At 38.3% G+C, this 13,572-nt stretch overlaps 1 protein-coding gene across 2 annotated transcripts in view; it reads left to right on the plus strand.

The window, feature by feature from the left end:
• The window catches only part of GRM8 (glutamate metabotropic receptor 8), a 306,092-nt gene that overhangs the window by 228,388 nt on the left and 64,132 nt on the right, over positions 1–13,572 (plus strand). For both annotated transcript variants that reach the window (XM_041405382.1, XM_041405383.1), the window contains exon 7: positions 11,846–11,982. In XM_041405382.1, coding sequence (XP_041261316.1) covers positions 11,846–11,982 — 137 coding nt within the window. The remainder of the gene's footprint in view (positions 1–11,845; positions 11,983–13,572) is intronic.

Here is a 13,572-nt window from a genome sequence, read left to right on the forward strand (position 1 = left end):
TTTCTGCAGACAGCCCTTGCAGCTTAACTAGTTCCTGCACATCACAGTCTGCATTGATTCCTACAGTGTGTGGCTTTCTTTGATCATCTTCCTCATATGAGCCCCACTACCTTTCGGGCACAACTTTCACTGAGCTCCACATTTCTCTTCTCTCATGTGGTTCTATAGCAGAGAGATTCTTCTGGAGCTGAAAGGGAAGAAATCTTTCTTTCTGAGACTGTACAGGCACTTGTGAGTTACTAGTGTTAACTAAATTGTTTCCTTATCTAATATGCTTTATCTTAGTGTCCTTTGACTCCTGAAGTTCACAGAGGTGTGTATGTATCTGCTTGGCATGCTTTCATCCTGGCATGAAGTAAATGCTCAGACTGGAGTCTGAAGCAGACTGCTGTAACTCCTCTCTGCCTTCTCACATTCAGTACGTGCAAGCTGATGAGAAAAGTCTGGTATCATCTAAAAGACACTGTTAGTTGTCAGCTTGATAGGCTCTTACCCGAAACCTGACAAAAAATATGTGACTGTGGTCAGCAGTGTTGAAAGAAGTGCATCTTTCTGGGAATAATAAAACAAAACCAACAAAACCTAACCTAAACAGCAAAACTGAAACAACCTTCCCCCACTTCAAAAAGGAAAAAAACAAAAAAAAAGAAGGAAGGGGAATTGAAGCACAACCGAACAGTGCCACACAGAAAAATCCTCGGTATCTCTCAATAGTTAATGGTGAAGACAGATACAGGCAGGGTGCACCCAAGCTCTTAATGCCATGTAGTTCTCAAATGTCTTGGTGAGTCCTTGCATATACTGAGATAAACAAATGATTTATGGTCAGAAGACAATTATTCTGTGCTTCCTAACTAATTAGAGTTTTAGGTAAAAAAAGTTGCATAATATCTTGGACACTCCTGAATGTCCTCAGTCTCTTCTGATCTCTTTGAATGGCTTTATATAGCTACATCTTCTTCAAAGAAGTTTTGGTTTTTTTTTTTTTTTTTTTTTTTTTTTTTTTTTTTTTTTTTTTTTTCCCGGGAAAAAAAGGGGCGGGGACACGACAAAGATGATTCCCCTGACAAGTGGAGGACAGAGGAAGAAATGGCAGCTGAAGCAGAAATTCTGAAGAAGTATTTCCAGGAAAATTAGAGGTAACGATCTGACCATTGACTTACTCCTGCAGCACCCAAACCTTTGCTCAAGCCTCCAGAAGCTTCTTGCAGACAGCAGGGCAAATATCTAGAATGAAACAAAAGAAAACAAAGCTCTTAATTTTGTGTTGTTTCTAAAAGGTCATGGCACTCCAAGAGTGGCTGAAATGACATGCTCCTTCTTGAACAAATCAGCACCATCCTAGAGCATTTTGTTTCCAAAAAGCAAAAATAATGGTGTATCTAGAAAAGAGAATCAGGACACTCCTGAATGTCCTCAGTCTCTTCTGATCTCTTTGAATGGCTTTATATAGCTACAGCTTCTTCAAAGAAGTTTTGGTTTTTTTTTTTTTTTTGGGTTTTTTTTTTGGGTTTTTTTTTTGGGTTTTTTTTTTGGGTTTTTTTTTTGGGTTTTTTTTTTGGGTTTTTTTTTGGGGTTTTTTTTTTTTTCCCCAGGAGAATCATGACAACAGAAATAAATGGTATGAACACCCTTTTAATCTGGAAATGTTCCCATATCATGGTTGTGTTGCTGGGGTCTGCAGGTGATCCCGATTTAATAGAGAAATTCATGTCTACTTAAACTGCATTCATTTTGATAATTCTAAAAACTTGTGGTTGTATTTGTGGAAAAGATTCTTCAGACTTTCACTCTCACTTATGTCTCAGCATATATGTGTCAGCTACTTTTTTTTTTCTTTTTTTTTTTTTGTGTGGAAAATCATAACCATGAACTCTTCTCAGAAGGACTACAAGAAATGTGCTTGCTACTACTTGTGCTGCAAAATATATTAAAAAAAAAAGAATGCCCAACCACAACATTTAAAACCAAAATGTGCACTTGTATTTGATAACATTAAAATCACCATTTTCTACCTAAGAGTATTTGATACTATCCAGTGTTGTGATACGGCACAAAATGATGACACAGACACTGCTGTTTTCGAGGGGAACAAAAAGGAAGAAGAAGAAAAACTTTATTTTCTGACTTCAACATTTATAGTTTTCCAAAGGTGACAGTGGATTGGAGGGTGACAGTGCCACCTCTCCAATGCCACTAGACAGACCAAGGGTCTATCAATTCTCTCTACTTCCATGAAAGAATGTAAAACATAAGTTATTTACAGAACTGTGTGTGAGAAAGTTTGTTAAAAGAATACAAACATCAGAAGGCTTAACAAAGTCTTACAAAATCAAAGCGACAATCCAGTCTATAATACTGTACAAACAAAACTTTATGCATCTATTCACACGTTTTTATATGAGAAACCTAACCACCTTCTTATAACTTCCTCTTTGAGTACAAGCTGTTAGCTTGTAGCAGATAATGTCATATCACCCTGCTACTATTTTAGTATGTTACTAGAGTAGTCTTTATCTCTCAGTTGAATTTTATACCATGTGTTGATCTTTAGGGGATTGAGTGATCTGTTCCCATTGCATACAATATCCGTTCCCTGAGCCTGTTGGCTTTTTTGACTTGCTAGATTCTTCAGCTGTAGAAGTGAATCAATCTTCTCTGGCTCACAATATATGCTGTATATTTTAAGATGAAAGCTGTCTCTATGGATTTTTTGAGAACAGAATAAAAAGAAGCTCTATTCTTTCAAATATGCTGGTAGCACTGAGCTTTTTGGCTACATGTAGGAAACAGCAAGCTTTTTTTTTCTCACTCTCTCCCTCCTGTCTTTCCTCAAAACCCCCTCCTGTCTCTTTTCCAGAGGTGAAAGGAACAAAGCTAAGGTGGCAGGGAAGGTTCAAAGGGACTCGTTTTCTGTTCTTCAGTAGCTCCTTCCCCATCAGAACCTCACTCATCACATTCTTTTCCTAGGATTGATGGATGCTTCTGACAAGGCCACAGTGATAATTCCTGCCTTGCTGTGGCACCTACCTGTGAAGTAGCTCAGCTGCATCTCCTCCCCCTCCCTGCTCGCAGTGGCATAGGGAAGGCCATTCACACAGCATTGTCCCACCACTGGGAGGAGAGGTCAAGGCATAGCCTTGTTGAGCAGAGAATGGGCTGAGTCCAGCCTGGGAGACACAAAACTGCCTTCTCAATTCTCTGTCACCAATTTTAATTCTTTATTTGGCAAAATTCAAAGTTTAATCTGTGATACAGTCGCATTACAGGTACACATATTTTCTGATAGTAGACTCAAGGTGCTGTAAGGAGAGGAGCTAGAGTTCTGTGTTTTTATATTCTGGGTTGAGTTATTTGTTACAGGGTAAGAACAAAAATGTTACCATTGTAGTATATTTGCTGAAAGTGGCCAATAGCAGGTTCTGAGGGGGGGAGAGTGTAAAGAAAAAGGAAAATGTAGATGAATTTTTCTCCTGTATATACTTCTTGAAGTTGTAGCTGAAGGACTGCATGAACCAGAGTTTGCATTTAGATCACTACTTTTAAAACCCACTATTACACCAACTAATTAATGATGGGGCAAATTGCTTTTTACTACTCCTGTACTGTTGATGGCTAGAGTTCTGTCTCATCTCTAAATTTTATTCATTTCAGAGTAGGTTTTATGATGCATGTCTCTGTGCTTGAGGTGGGAAGAAGCTTTAATAGATTATGTAAGGAAAAAAACTCCACTTGTTATTTGTTATTTTAAATACCATGGGCTTATGGTACTTGCCCTGGCTGATATTATACAAGAGCGGAATGAACTGTTCCTTTTACAGAAATACACAATTTTAATTTTTCCACTATGCTGAGGACAAAGACATCAAATAAATTACATGCTTCTGTGCAAAATCACAGCCTAAGTTCTCATCCATCAGCTTCAAAAATGTAAAGTTGTGCTGCCTGACCTGGAATTTATTCATATCAGTTTATTTCAATACCAAATTGTTTACTTTCTCTATAAGCCTTGCAAAGGGTACCACCATAATTTGTATTACATATACCCTAAATCTGTATATAATTAATTTCTTGTAGCACTCCTAGTTTCTCTTTCATTCTATTTTGTGCATTCATACATGAACAGCCAGAATTTGCCCTGTGGTAAGTAAGATAAATTGCCTAAATATGGGCATCAAATGCCATCTAAGATACCCCAGGGTATCCATCTGGCCTCCAGCTGCTGCCTCAGAAAGGCACAGATTCTCTGTCATATGCATATTCTGCATATCTGTGTGGATGTATCCAGTATCTTAAGATATTTAAAATGTCAGTAAAGGTCTGTATTTAATGCAACTGGATGAAAACTTGATTTATTGTCCTAATCTTGAACTGAAACATGTAGGGTAAGCATGAAAAGAAGTAATTTCAGCTTTTGAATGGGTGTAAGACAATAATCAATTTATATTTTAGTAACCATGTTGCTCATTGTTTTAAAATGTCTGCTGTGTGGAGATTGAGCAGATAATGGCTTCATTTGTTACAAACCTCACATAGCTTGGTACACTGTATATTTCTCTGACAGCCTGACATTCACAGATTAACTTTTGCTAGTTCTGATTAGTTGTTTATAATTTTCTGTGGGTTTTTTTCTATTAAATGTTACAACAACCTGTATTTACTCTTTCAATTTATTCCATTTCAACCTTCTATTTAATTTATCACATTGACTGCCATCTTGTTTAATTTTTCTTTATGCATTTTTCTTCTATGGGAACTTTTGTTACTGAAAGTTCAAATGGTTATTCTCCCTCTTTTTACTTTCCTGTGAACAATTTAATTAATGTACCTCTCTGTAGTACTTTTTCTTTTTAAAACCTACTTAGAATGAAATGATCTTTAAAAAAAAAATCTGAACCCTTAATTCTGGTACTTGAAATTATTTGCATGAATTAATGAAATAAGAGTTGAACCTATAAATCTGAGGAGTCTTTCCATAAAGCTGAATGCTAAGAGATGGTGCATTCTGAAGTTTTGATACAGAATAGTTAATTGTATTATAGTGCACTACATAGCTGCTTGACTTCCATTCTCCTAAGCCTACCATTGAATCCAGGCTCACTTCTTTAGATTCATAGCAGATAAAGTAGTTTATGTGGAACAGCTCGAAGGATGAAGACTCAATTTAAGTAATTTTAATTTCAAAATTTAAAAAAAGAAATTAATATAAATCCATAGACATAATGATTTCAGAAATAAAAGATTTGTATCTGGTATCATGCTTTATAATGAAATCTGCTCCACTAGAGTTGGAATATTCTGTAAATGGCAGTTGTGAGACTTATCAGCACAACCACTTTTCTACACTTTTCTCAATGTACTGAAGTAACAGGGCCTCATGATAAAAAAAAAATTAAAAGATTTTCATATAAGAAGAATCCAAGTGTGTTGATTTAATTTAAAGTATTTTTTTTAAAATAAGGCTCAGTGCTGTTCTTAATTTAAGAACTTTTATATATTAATCATTTTTATATGCACTTGGCCAGTAGTACACATGAACCTGTGGTTTACAAGTAAATCCATTTATTTTCCACTTCATGAAATGTAAAGAGAATTTCACTGGAAGGTATTGGCCAAGTGCATGCTGTAACATCACAGGGATCTAATATTACAGTCTGCAGTGCAAGAGGAGATATTTTAGAATCATGTGAAATTTAATTTGACAAAGGTGGCACATGTAGGATTAGGTAGTTGCTGAGCAGCATCTCAAGAAGATCAAGGTACATGTTTAAAGATTTCTTCAGAAGAATGTGAATTTTCAAGTCCAGTGCACAAAGCACCTGAACTACAACAGCTGCTTATCAGAAAGTGTCCTCCTTGGTATCTGTGTAAGGCATTGGAAATTCAAAAGGTTCCATCACCGCCTTGAATCAGATTTAAAAACCTCATACATGTTACCATTTTTTCTTCCCTAAATAACTTTTCTGGCTATTTTAACCTGCATTTTGAAGGGCTCATAAACAGCTGAGGTCACAGAAACATTCTGAAATGTCTAGCTGAGGTGCTAGTTTAACACCCAGTGTTGTTTAATGCTCATTGCTGCAAAGTGGGAAGGAGGAAGGAGAATTTCTTTCAGTACCAGAGTATTACTTTATATCTGAAAATTGTAAATAAGTCCTTTGCTTAGCAAAGAGATACTTTTGAAAGAGATCTCAAAATAAGTTAGTAACTATGGCTTTATATTAAAAAACCCCAACCCAACCCAAACCAAACTGAAAAAGATTGGCATGAAGAAGAGATGAAGAATGTAAAAGCTCACACATGATTTTCCATAGTTAGCCAAGCTTATTAGGTAGTCTGGAAATTCTACCAGGTACTTTTGTTCTGGACATCCAGAATAAATTAAAAATAATTTAGTTAAAATGGTGACAGATTGGATACAATTACTTGAGTCATTCATGAGTTAAAATTACACAGGGCAACATAACCACATATAGAATAAAATATGAAAAGGCTCAATGACATAGTTCCGTCATTTCTCTTTAGCTATTTTATTAAATGATTGCTTTAAAAATATTTTTAAAATTTGAATCAGTGAAATTGTTTTTAAAAAACTAGCTTGCTTTCTCTGTTCTCTATGGTGGTCTACACTAGCATTATAGGAACATTTATCCTAAGTAAAAGGAACAATTTTCCTATGATGGTTTCCAATGAATGTGGTTCCCAAATGAAGGTAGCCAGTTTCATTCTCTAGTATAAATACCCTACTCAAGAACTTTGTTGTGGTTTCCCAAAGTACTTTTCATCTAAGCTGAAATTTATGTAGTCCTGGCTCACTATCTCAGGTCTTTCTTGTATTCTGTGTTACTTTCTCTCCACAGTATGTTAAATTTAAGTTTTGCAGGTAAACCTCAATGTTCAATAAGAGGAGCATTTAGATTCTGTTTTAAGATTGAACTACGATGCAATTCCCTGCAATGGTAATGATAGAATATATGTGGCAGTACCAGATACCAAGAGTGCTCAGTTCTGCATATCTGGTTGTCAGAAAAAGAGACACTTGTATACTTCCACAGCATTTGTTCGAGTACCAAATGCTGAATCCAAGTTTGCCTCCTCACATGAGATTAGTTGTTATGGTCAGCTATGGTGTTTCTCCACATGGTTTATTATCTGCTCTCTCTACAGTGTTAATCAGTTTTTCCACAGAAGTATGCACTGTAGTTTGATGGACTATCCAACAAAGTATATTTTCTTAGAAAACCTTTTCATTTCGAGGACTATCTATTCTCAGATGCACTCTTCATTCAGGTCATTCACCAGGGTATATTTTTCTTCAGATGAGATTAACATTTCTAAAGAATATTAATTAACACTTGGTAGTTTGTTTATAGCCTTGAAGCATCTAGTTTGTCTTACACTTTTATTCTGTCCTTACACTTTCAAGACTCCTGCAGTCATTATTTTGGGAACCACTGGTCAAATCCACAGGTTTTCTTCAAATGCCTTTAACTTCGCTTTCCTGGTTATGCAGCTAATGGTTTATTAACACAATCCAGTCATGCATACCTCCTAGTTACAGTTCATTAAATGTTTCATTCCACAACAGAATATGAATATAATAAGACATGGATTAAAGCAATAGTTTACTTGTTAACAGAATATACAAGTTATGGCAGCGTTGCTAAAACACAATCAAATATACTTTAGAGCAGGCACTGTGACTGTTACTGTACTTTCTAAAATCTGCTGTTTAACAAAAGGATAGTGTTTTTTTCTCAGTGTTAGGGAGTGTAAATCTTCTATGACTTATTCCAGCTTTTAGCAAGCCTGATTTTATTAACTTGACAAAGGTTGTTTGACTTTTGCCGCATGGGAAGAATCTTGCTGGACTCAGTTGGAGAGGCTGCTGAATTTAGCAAGTTGCTATGTCCCTGTTGATTGTGGTGCTCAGCATGAGATGCTGTTGTGCTCTAGCTGAGAACAGCACTACACCAAAAAAGAAAGATAGTTCTGGTTTGGACTAGTCAGTCACTTTGTACATGTGTTGTTGATTAACCCCTGCAGCTGAGCATCACACAGACTCACTCCTTCCCCCATCAGCTGGATGGGGAGAGAACCGGAAGGGTAAAATTGAGAAAACAGATGGGTTGAGTTTAATAAGTGAAGCAAAAGCTGCACACATAAGCAAAGCAAAAGGACGTCATTCACCACATGCTATGGGCACGCAGGTGTTCAGTCATCCCCAGGTGTCATGGATTGACTCTGGCACAGTGTTAGTGTTTTTTATGAAAGGTGTATTCTTTAAAATGGTCACTGTGAGATGTGACCTAGGAACAGAACAAAGCAGGCTCTAACTCGGGAATGGAGGGAAAAGACAACACTTTATTAATCTACACAGACACAAAAGGGAAGGGAAAAACTACACACACACAACAATCCACAATAGAACACTTTCAAAACACTCTTCTTCCTCCTCCCAGTCCTCTAACATTCAAATCTCCTCTAACACATTAATTCTCAACTCAATACCCTCTTTTCACACAAGCACCCCCCAGTCCATCAGGAGAGAGAGAAGCTTCCCTTTTGCGCTATAGGCTTCCCCCCGAAAACACAGTAGGACTTCTGTGTTTCCATGTCACACACAGCAGCTGCTCGAAGAGAAATCTGCCATGGTGACCATCTTTTTTCTATGTCTAGTGCTTTCACTACTGTCCATGGATCTGAACTACTCTTTGGGTTCTTTTTAAGAATGCTTTTTGCCCAGTTCCAAGACGTGGCCACCTCCTACTATTTGGGACACCTGTCCCCCCCATATTCACTCCCCTGGGGCCTGGGGCTCAGGAACGGAGATTTTTCGCTGAAGGCTGAGAGTTCTAACACACCTTCTCTTTCAGTCTCTGTCTTTTTGGCTTCTCTTTGCGGCTTTATCATTTTTGGCTTCTGGCTAACCGCCTCTCTCAAGGTGCAGTCTCTGCATTAACGGAAGAAACTGGCTTCACCCGTGGCTATGTAAGAGGAAAAGTCTGGCCCAAAGCCACTCCAATCATCTCCTCCATTTCGGGTGCTCTATTTGCTGGGATTCTTTCACTTACTCAAACCTTCTTCATCTTTCCCATCCTCCATCCCTTCTCAATTTCCAGCTGAAGAGGATCAGTGTTTTTAAAGCTTCTATTGGTTCAACACTAAAAGGGTTAAAAGCACAGCCTGTCCTGGCAGCGGCTGGGCACCTTGCCCACCCCTTCTCCTCCCCGACCGCTTATCCTTCTCTCCGGGGGGGCTGCCTAAACCATCTTAGGAACTCCTCTACTTCTGTATCTTGCAGCAGCTCCGGCTTCCCTTCCTCAGGCCACAGGCCTTCCCTCCTTCCCCACCCAGACACAGCTGGGGCGGGGGAGAGGTCCGATTTGCTCACTTGCCAGACTCTAAAGAGAGAGTCTCTCTGGAAGTGCTCTGCTTTTAACCCCTGTGTGTTCTCAGAGGCGTATCCAAGTCTTCAGTGGCCACACTAGGTGCCAATCTGAAATTTGGCCACTGATTGGTTTGACCATAACTTCCCAAAACTTTACTTCTGGGTCAAACCATGACACCAGGAAAGCATCACACATAGACAGAGTGACTTAATGCCCTGTCCCCAAATGTCTCCTTCTTCCTTCTTCTTCTCCAGGTTTATACACTGAACATGATGTTTTATGGTAGAGAATATCCCTTGAGTCTGTTGGGGTCAGCTGTCTTAATTGATCCCCTCCCAACTCCTTGTGCATCCCCAGCCTTCCCAATGGTGGAATGGGACGAAAAGCAAAAAAACATCCTGACTCTGTGTAAATGCTGCTCAGAAATAGTTAAAACATCCCTGTGTTGTCAACAGTTTTTAGCACAAATCCAAATCAGAGCCCAAATCATCCTGCTCTGAAAAAAATTAATTTTATCCCAACCAAAACCACCAGAAGATATTTCTAAAGCCAGCCATGTATTATAAGCTCACACTCTTATTGCTGAGCATAACAATGTTTTAAGTTCCCATTGGTCTTAAGGTATACCAAGAACATTTCCTATCTGTTCATAAAAATGACTGGTTTTCCATGAATTCTTCAAATGCTGCTGAGTGGAAAGATGAATTCTACTGTTACTATACAGTAATGTTTTGAAGGTTACCTCCACAACTATATACCAACAACAGCTCAGTATGTTTTTGTTGGGTGGAAGAAATTTATTGCATCAACCTGCTGTGTGAGCAGTGAAGAATAATTTCATTGCTTGAAAGATTGTAGACTGGGATTTTTCTTGCCCTTCATTCTGTCAAAAGAATTGGGAGCAAAGCATGAAGAGCTTTCCAAAATTTTCTGTAGTGTCTCTTCTATCTTCATGGCGTCTTAAGTCTTTACCACACATAATTTTTGAAACTCTTCTTCCATAGTTACTCATGTCCAGTTTTTGCAGCCAGAATTTTTCTGGCAGAACTGTGAAATTGGCACAGTATTTAATGTGCCACTTGTCACTCTCAAAACACTGTTTATTTCACTGGATATCAATTTTATATGAAAGCTGTTATACAAAACAAAATGCCTTAGAGAACAAACTACTTTATGGGAGAGAGACAGACAGACATACAAGAATAATTTTTGTTGAAATCTTGGAGTGTGTAGACTGCTCCTACTTCTACTAGCTTACTTCTGCTTGATAGGTACCCAGAATTTCAAGCTTTTTTTTTCATTCTCTCTCTTCATTTTCATTCTCAAGCTTTTTTTTTTTCATTCTCATTTTTTTCATTCATTTCTCTGGAAACCACTCACACTGGACTTAGTGCCTCTAGGTGATACATTGACATGTGTTATAGTGTAGGAATTTACTAGGAAATGGCTATTCTTTTCTTGGATGTTTACATGGAGAAACATGAAAACATTGTAGGGGCATTTTGTGGTGGTTTGGGTTTTCCCCCCAGTAAAGATAAATTTCATCTCCAGTCACTGCAAGAGAATATTAGCATGTTTGAATTTTTCTTCAATAGACTTCAACTATAAATATGATTCATCTATATATAAAAATTTGGGGAAGGGGTGTAGCTTTTGAAAAGTCTCTGCAGGAGTGGAGGTCCTTGATGTCACCTTGAGGGAATCCATCAAAATGTGTTTTAATTTGGCTGGTCTGGTTGCCGAGGTAGATGCGTAGTTTTCAATCTTTGAACATTTTGTTGATCGAATAAGAACAGTGTCGATTTATAACTTTTGACAGCTTCAGCAATGGCCTTTTCTGTCAGGCAGTGTCATGTATAGAGGAGAGAGCAACAAGCACAGCCCATGTACTTAATTTATTTTGATAAAATACTTCTTCATAGGTGGTCAATGTTAGAAACAGCATACTTACTGTGACACAATTTAAAAATTTGCATCTCAAGTTACTTTATGAGTATTGGCTCCTAAGTTGAGGATATTAACAATATTTTTGTACTTAACTGGGAAATTTTTAATGTAGTTCATTACAAGATTGTTACTTTTTGCCTACTGCCAAGTATACACATCCTAAAGTGAAATTATGTCTTTCTTCATGTCAAAAGAAATGTCTTCATTTCTGTTTTATCCTAGAATTTCCTAAAGTTCTATAATACACACACGAAACACCCTCAACCAATCAACCAGAGAAAAGGACAGCAAAGGATTAAATTTTAGAATTATTTTCATAGAATCATGGGGTAGATTTTGTGATGATGATAATATCATACATTTTTTGGGGGGAGGTTTTTGAATTTAGTATCATACTATATTTGCATTATGAAGAACCTGTTCAATTTCTAATTAGTATTTTTTCTTTAATGTATATTTTTTAGATTCCTTTAAAGGCATTTATTTCTTTTAATTTTTTTTTTCAGGGAGTGCTGGAACACCTGTTGTTTTCAATGAAAATGGAGATGCTCCTGGACGCTATGATATTTTTCAGTATCAAATCACCAACAAGAGTACAGAATACAAAGTAATTGGTCAGTGGAGTAATCAACTTCATCTAAACGTAAGTACACTGTTTCCCTTAGTATTGTCCTGGTGAAGCTGGCTGCTCATGGCTTGGATGGGCTCACTGTTCACTGGGGAAAAAACTGGCTGGAGGGCCAAGCCATCCAGAGATAACAGTGAATGGAGTTATGCCCACTTGGTAGCTCGTCACAAGTGATGACTTCTGGTGCCAGTACTGGGTCCTGTTTAATGTCTTTATCAATGATCTGGACAAGGTGATCATGTTCACCCTCAGAAAGTTTGCAGACGAGACCCAAGGTGAGCAGGAACGTTGATCTGCTGGAGAGTAGGATAGCTCTGCAGAGCATTCAGGACAGGCTGGATCAATTGCCATGGCCAATTGCAGAGGTTCATCGAGATGAAGTGATGAGTCTTACATTCGGGTCACAACAGTCCTAACAGTCTGGGGCAAAGTGGCTGGAAAACTGCCCGGTGGAAAAGGTCCTGGGAGTGTTGCTTGACACAGCTGATTAGGAGCCGGAGTGTGCCCAGATGGCCAAGAAGGCCAGTGGCATCTTGGCTGTATCAGAAATGTTGAGGCCAGCAGGACCAGGGCAGTGACTGTCCCTCTGTACTTGGCGCTGGAGAGGCTGCAGCTGATAGAATCATAGAATCATTAAGGTTGGCTTGAACCGCTAAGGTCATTGAGTCCAACTGTCAATCTAACATTGCTAAGACCACCACTAAACCATGTCCCTAAGGCCACATCTACAAGTGTTTTAAATATCTTCAGGGATGGTGGTCTTCCCTGGGCAGCCTATTCCATTGCTTGACCACCCTTACAGTGGAAGATTTTTTTCCTATTATGAAATCTAAACCTGAACAACTTGAAACCATTTCTATCACTTGATACCTGTGAGAAGACTGACCTCCACCTGTCTACAATTTTCTTTCAAGTAGTTGTAGAGGACAGTAAGGCTCCCCTTGAGTGCTACAAGACATTGAGTCGTTGGGGCATGTCCAGAAAAGGCGAATGAAGCTAATGAAGGGTCTGGAGCACAGGTGAGAATTGTGTGAGGGAGCTGGGCTTGGTATTCTGCTAGGTAAAAAAGGAGCCTCAGGGGAGAATTTACTGCTCCCTACAACTACCTGAATGAAAGAAGTGATGGGACAGGGGAAACTACTGGAAGTTGCACCAGGGGAGGTTTAGATCTGACATTAGATAAAATTTCATCACTGAAAGGGTGATCAAGCACTGGGACAGGTTGCCCAGGGAAGTGGTTGCCATCGCTGGGGGTATTTGAAATATATGTAGGTGTGGCCTTTAGGGACATGGTTTAGTGATGGATTTGGCCATGTTGGGCCAAGGGTTAGACTTGATGATCTCACATGTCTTTTCAACCTAAATGATTCTGTGGTTCTACCAATCAGATTATGATACCGACATTGAGTATGATACTCATGATACACGTTAAGAGTATTAAATTATTTTAAAGACTTAAAAAAATATTATTCATTCTCTGTCAGTTGGCAGAACAAAGCAGTTCCCCTCTGTTCTTGAGAAGAGAGTAAAAGATTGCAAAACAGCCTGAATCAAATTCTTTATATTTTCAAGTTGGGTGGGTTGTGTAGTTATCAGCTCCTTCAG

Source organism: Onychostruthus taczanowskii, unplaced genomic scaffold (genome assembly GCF_017590055.1).
Source record: "Onychostruthus taczanowskii isolate IOZ18803 unplaced genomic scaffold, ASM1759005v1 scaffold23, whole genome shotgun sequence".
In the NCBI taxonomy this organism is placed as follows: Eukaryota; Metazoa; Chordata; class Aves; order Passeriformes; family Passeridae; genus Onychostruthus; species Onychostruthus taczanowskii.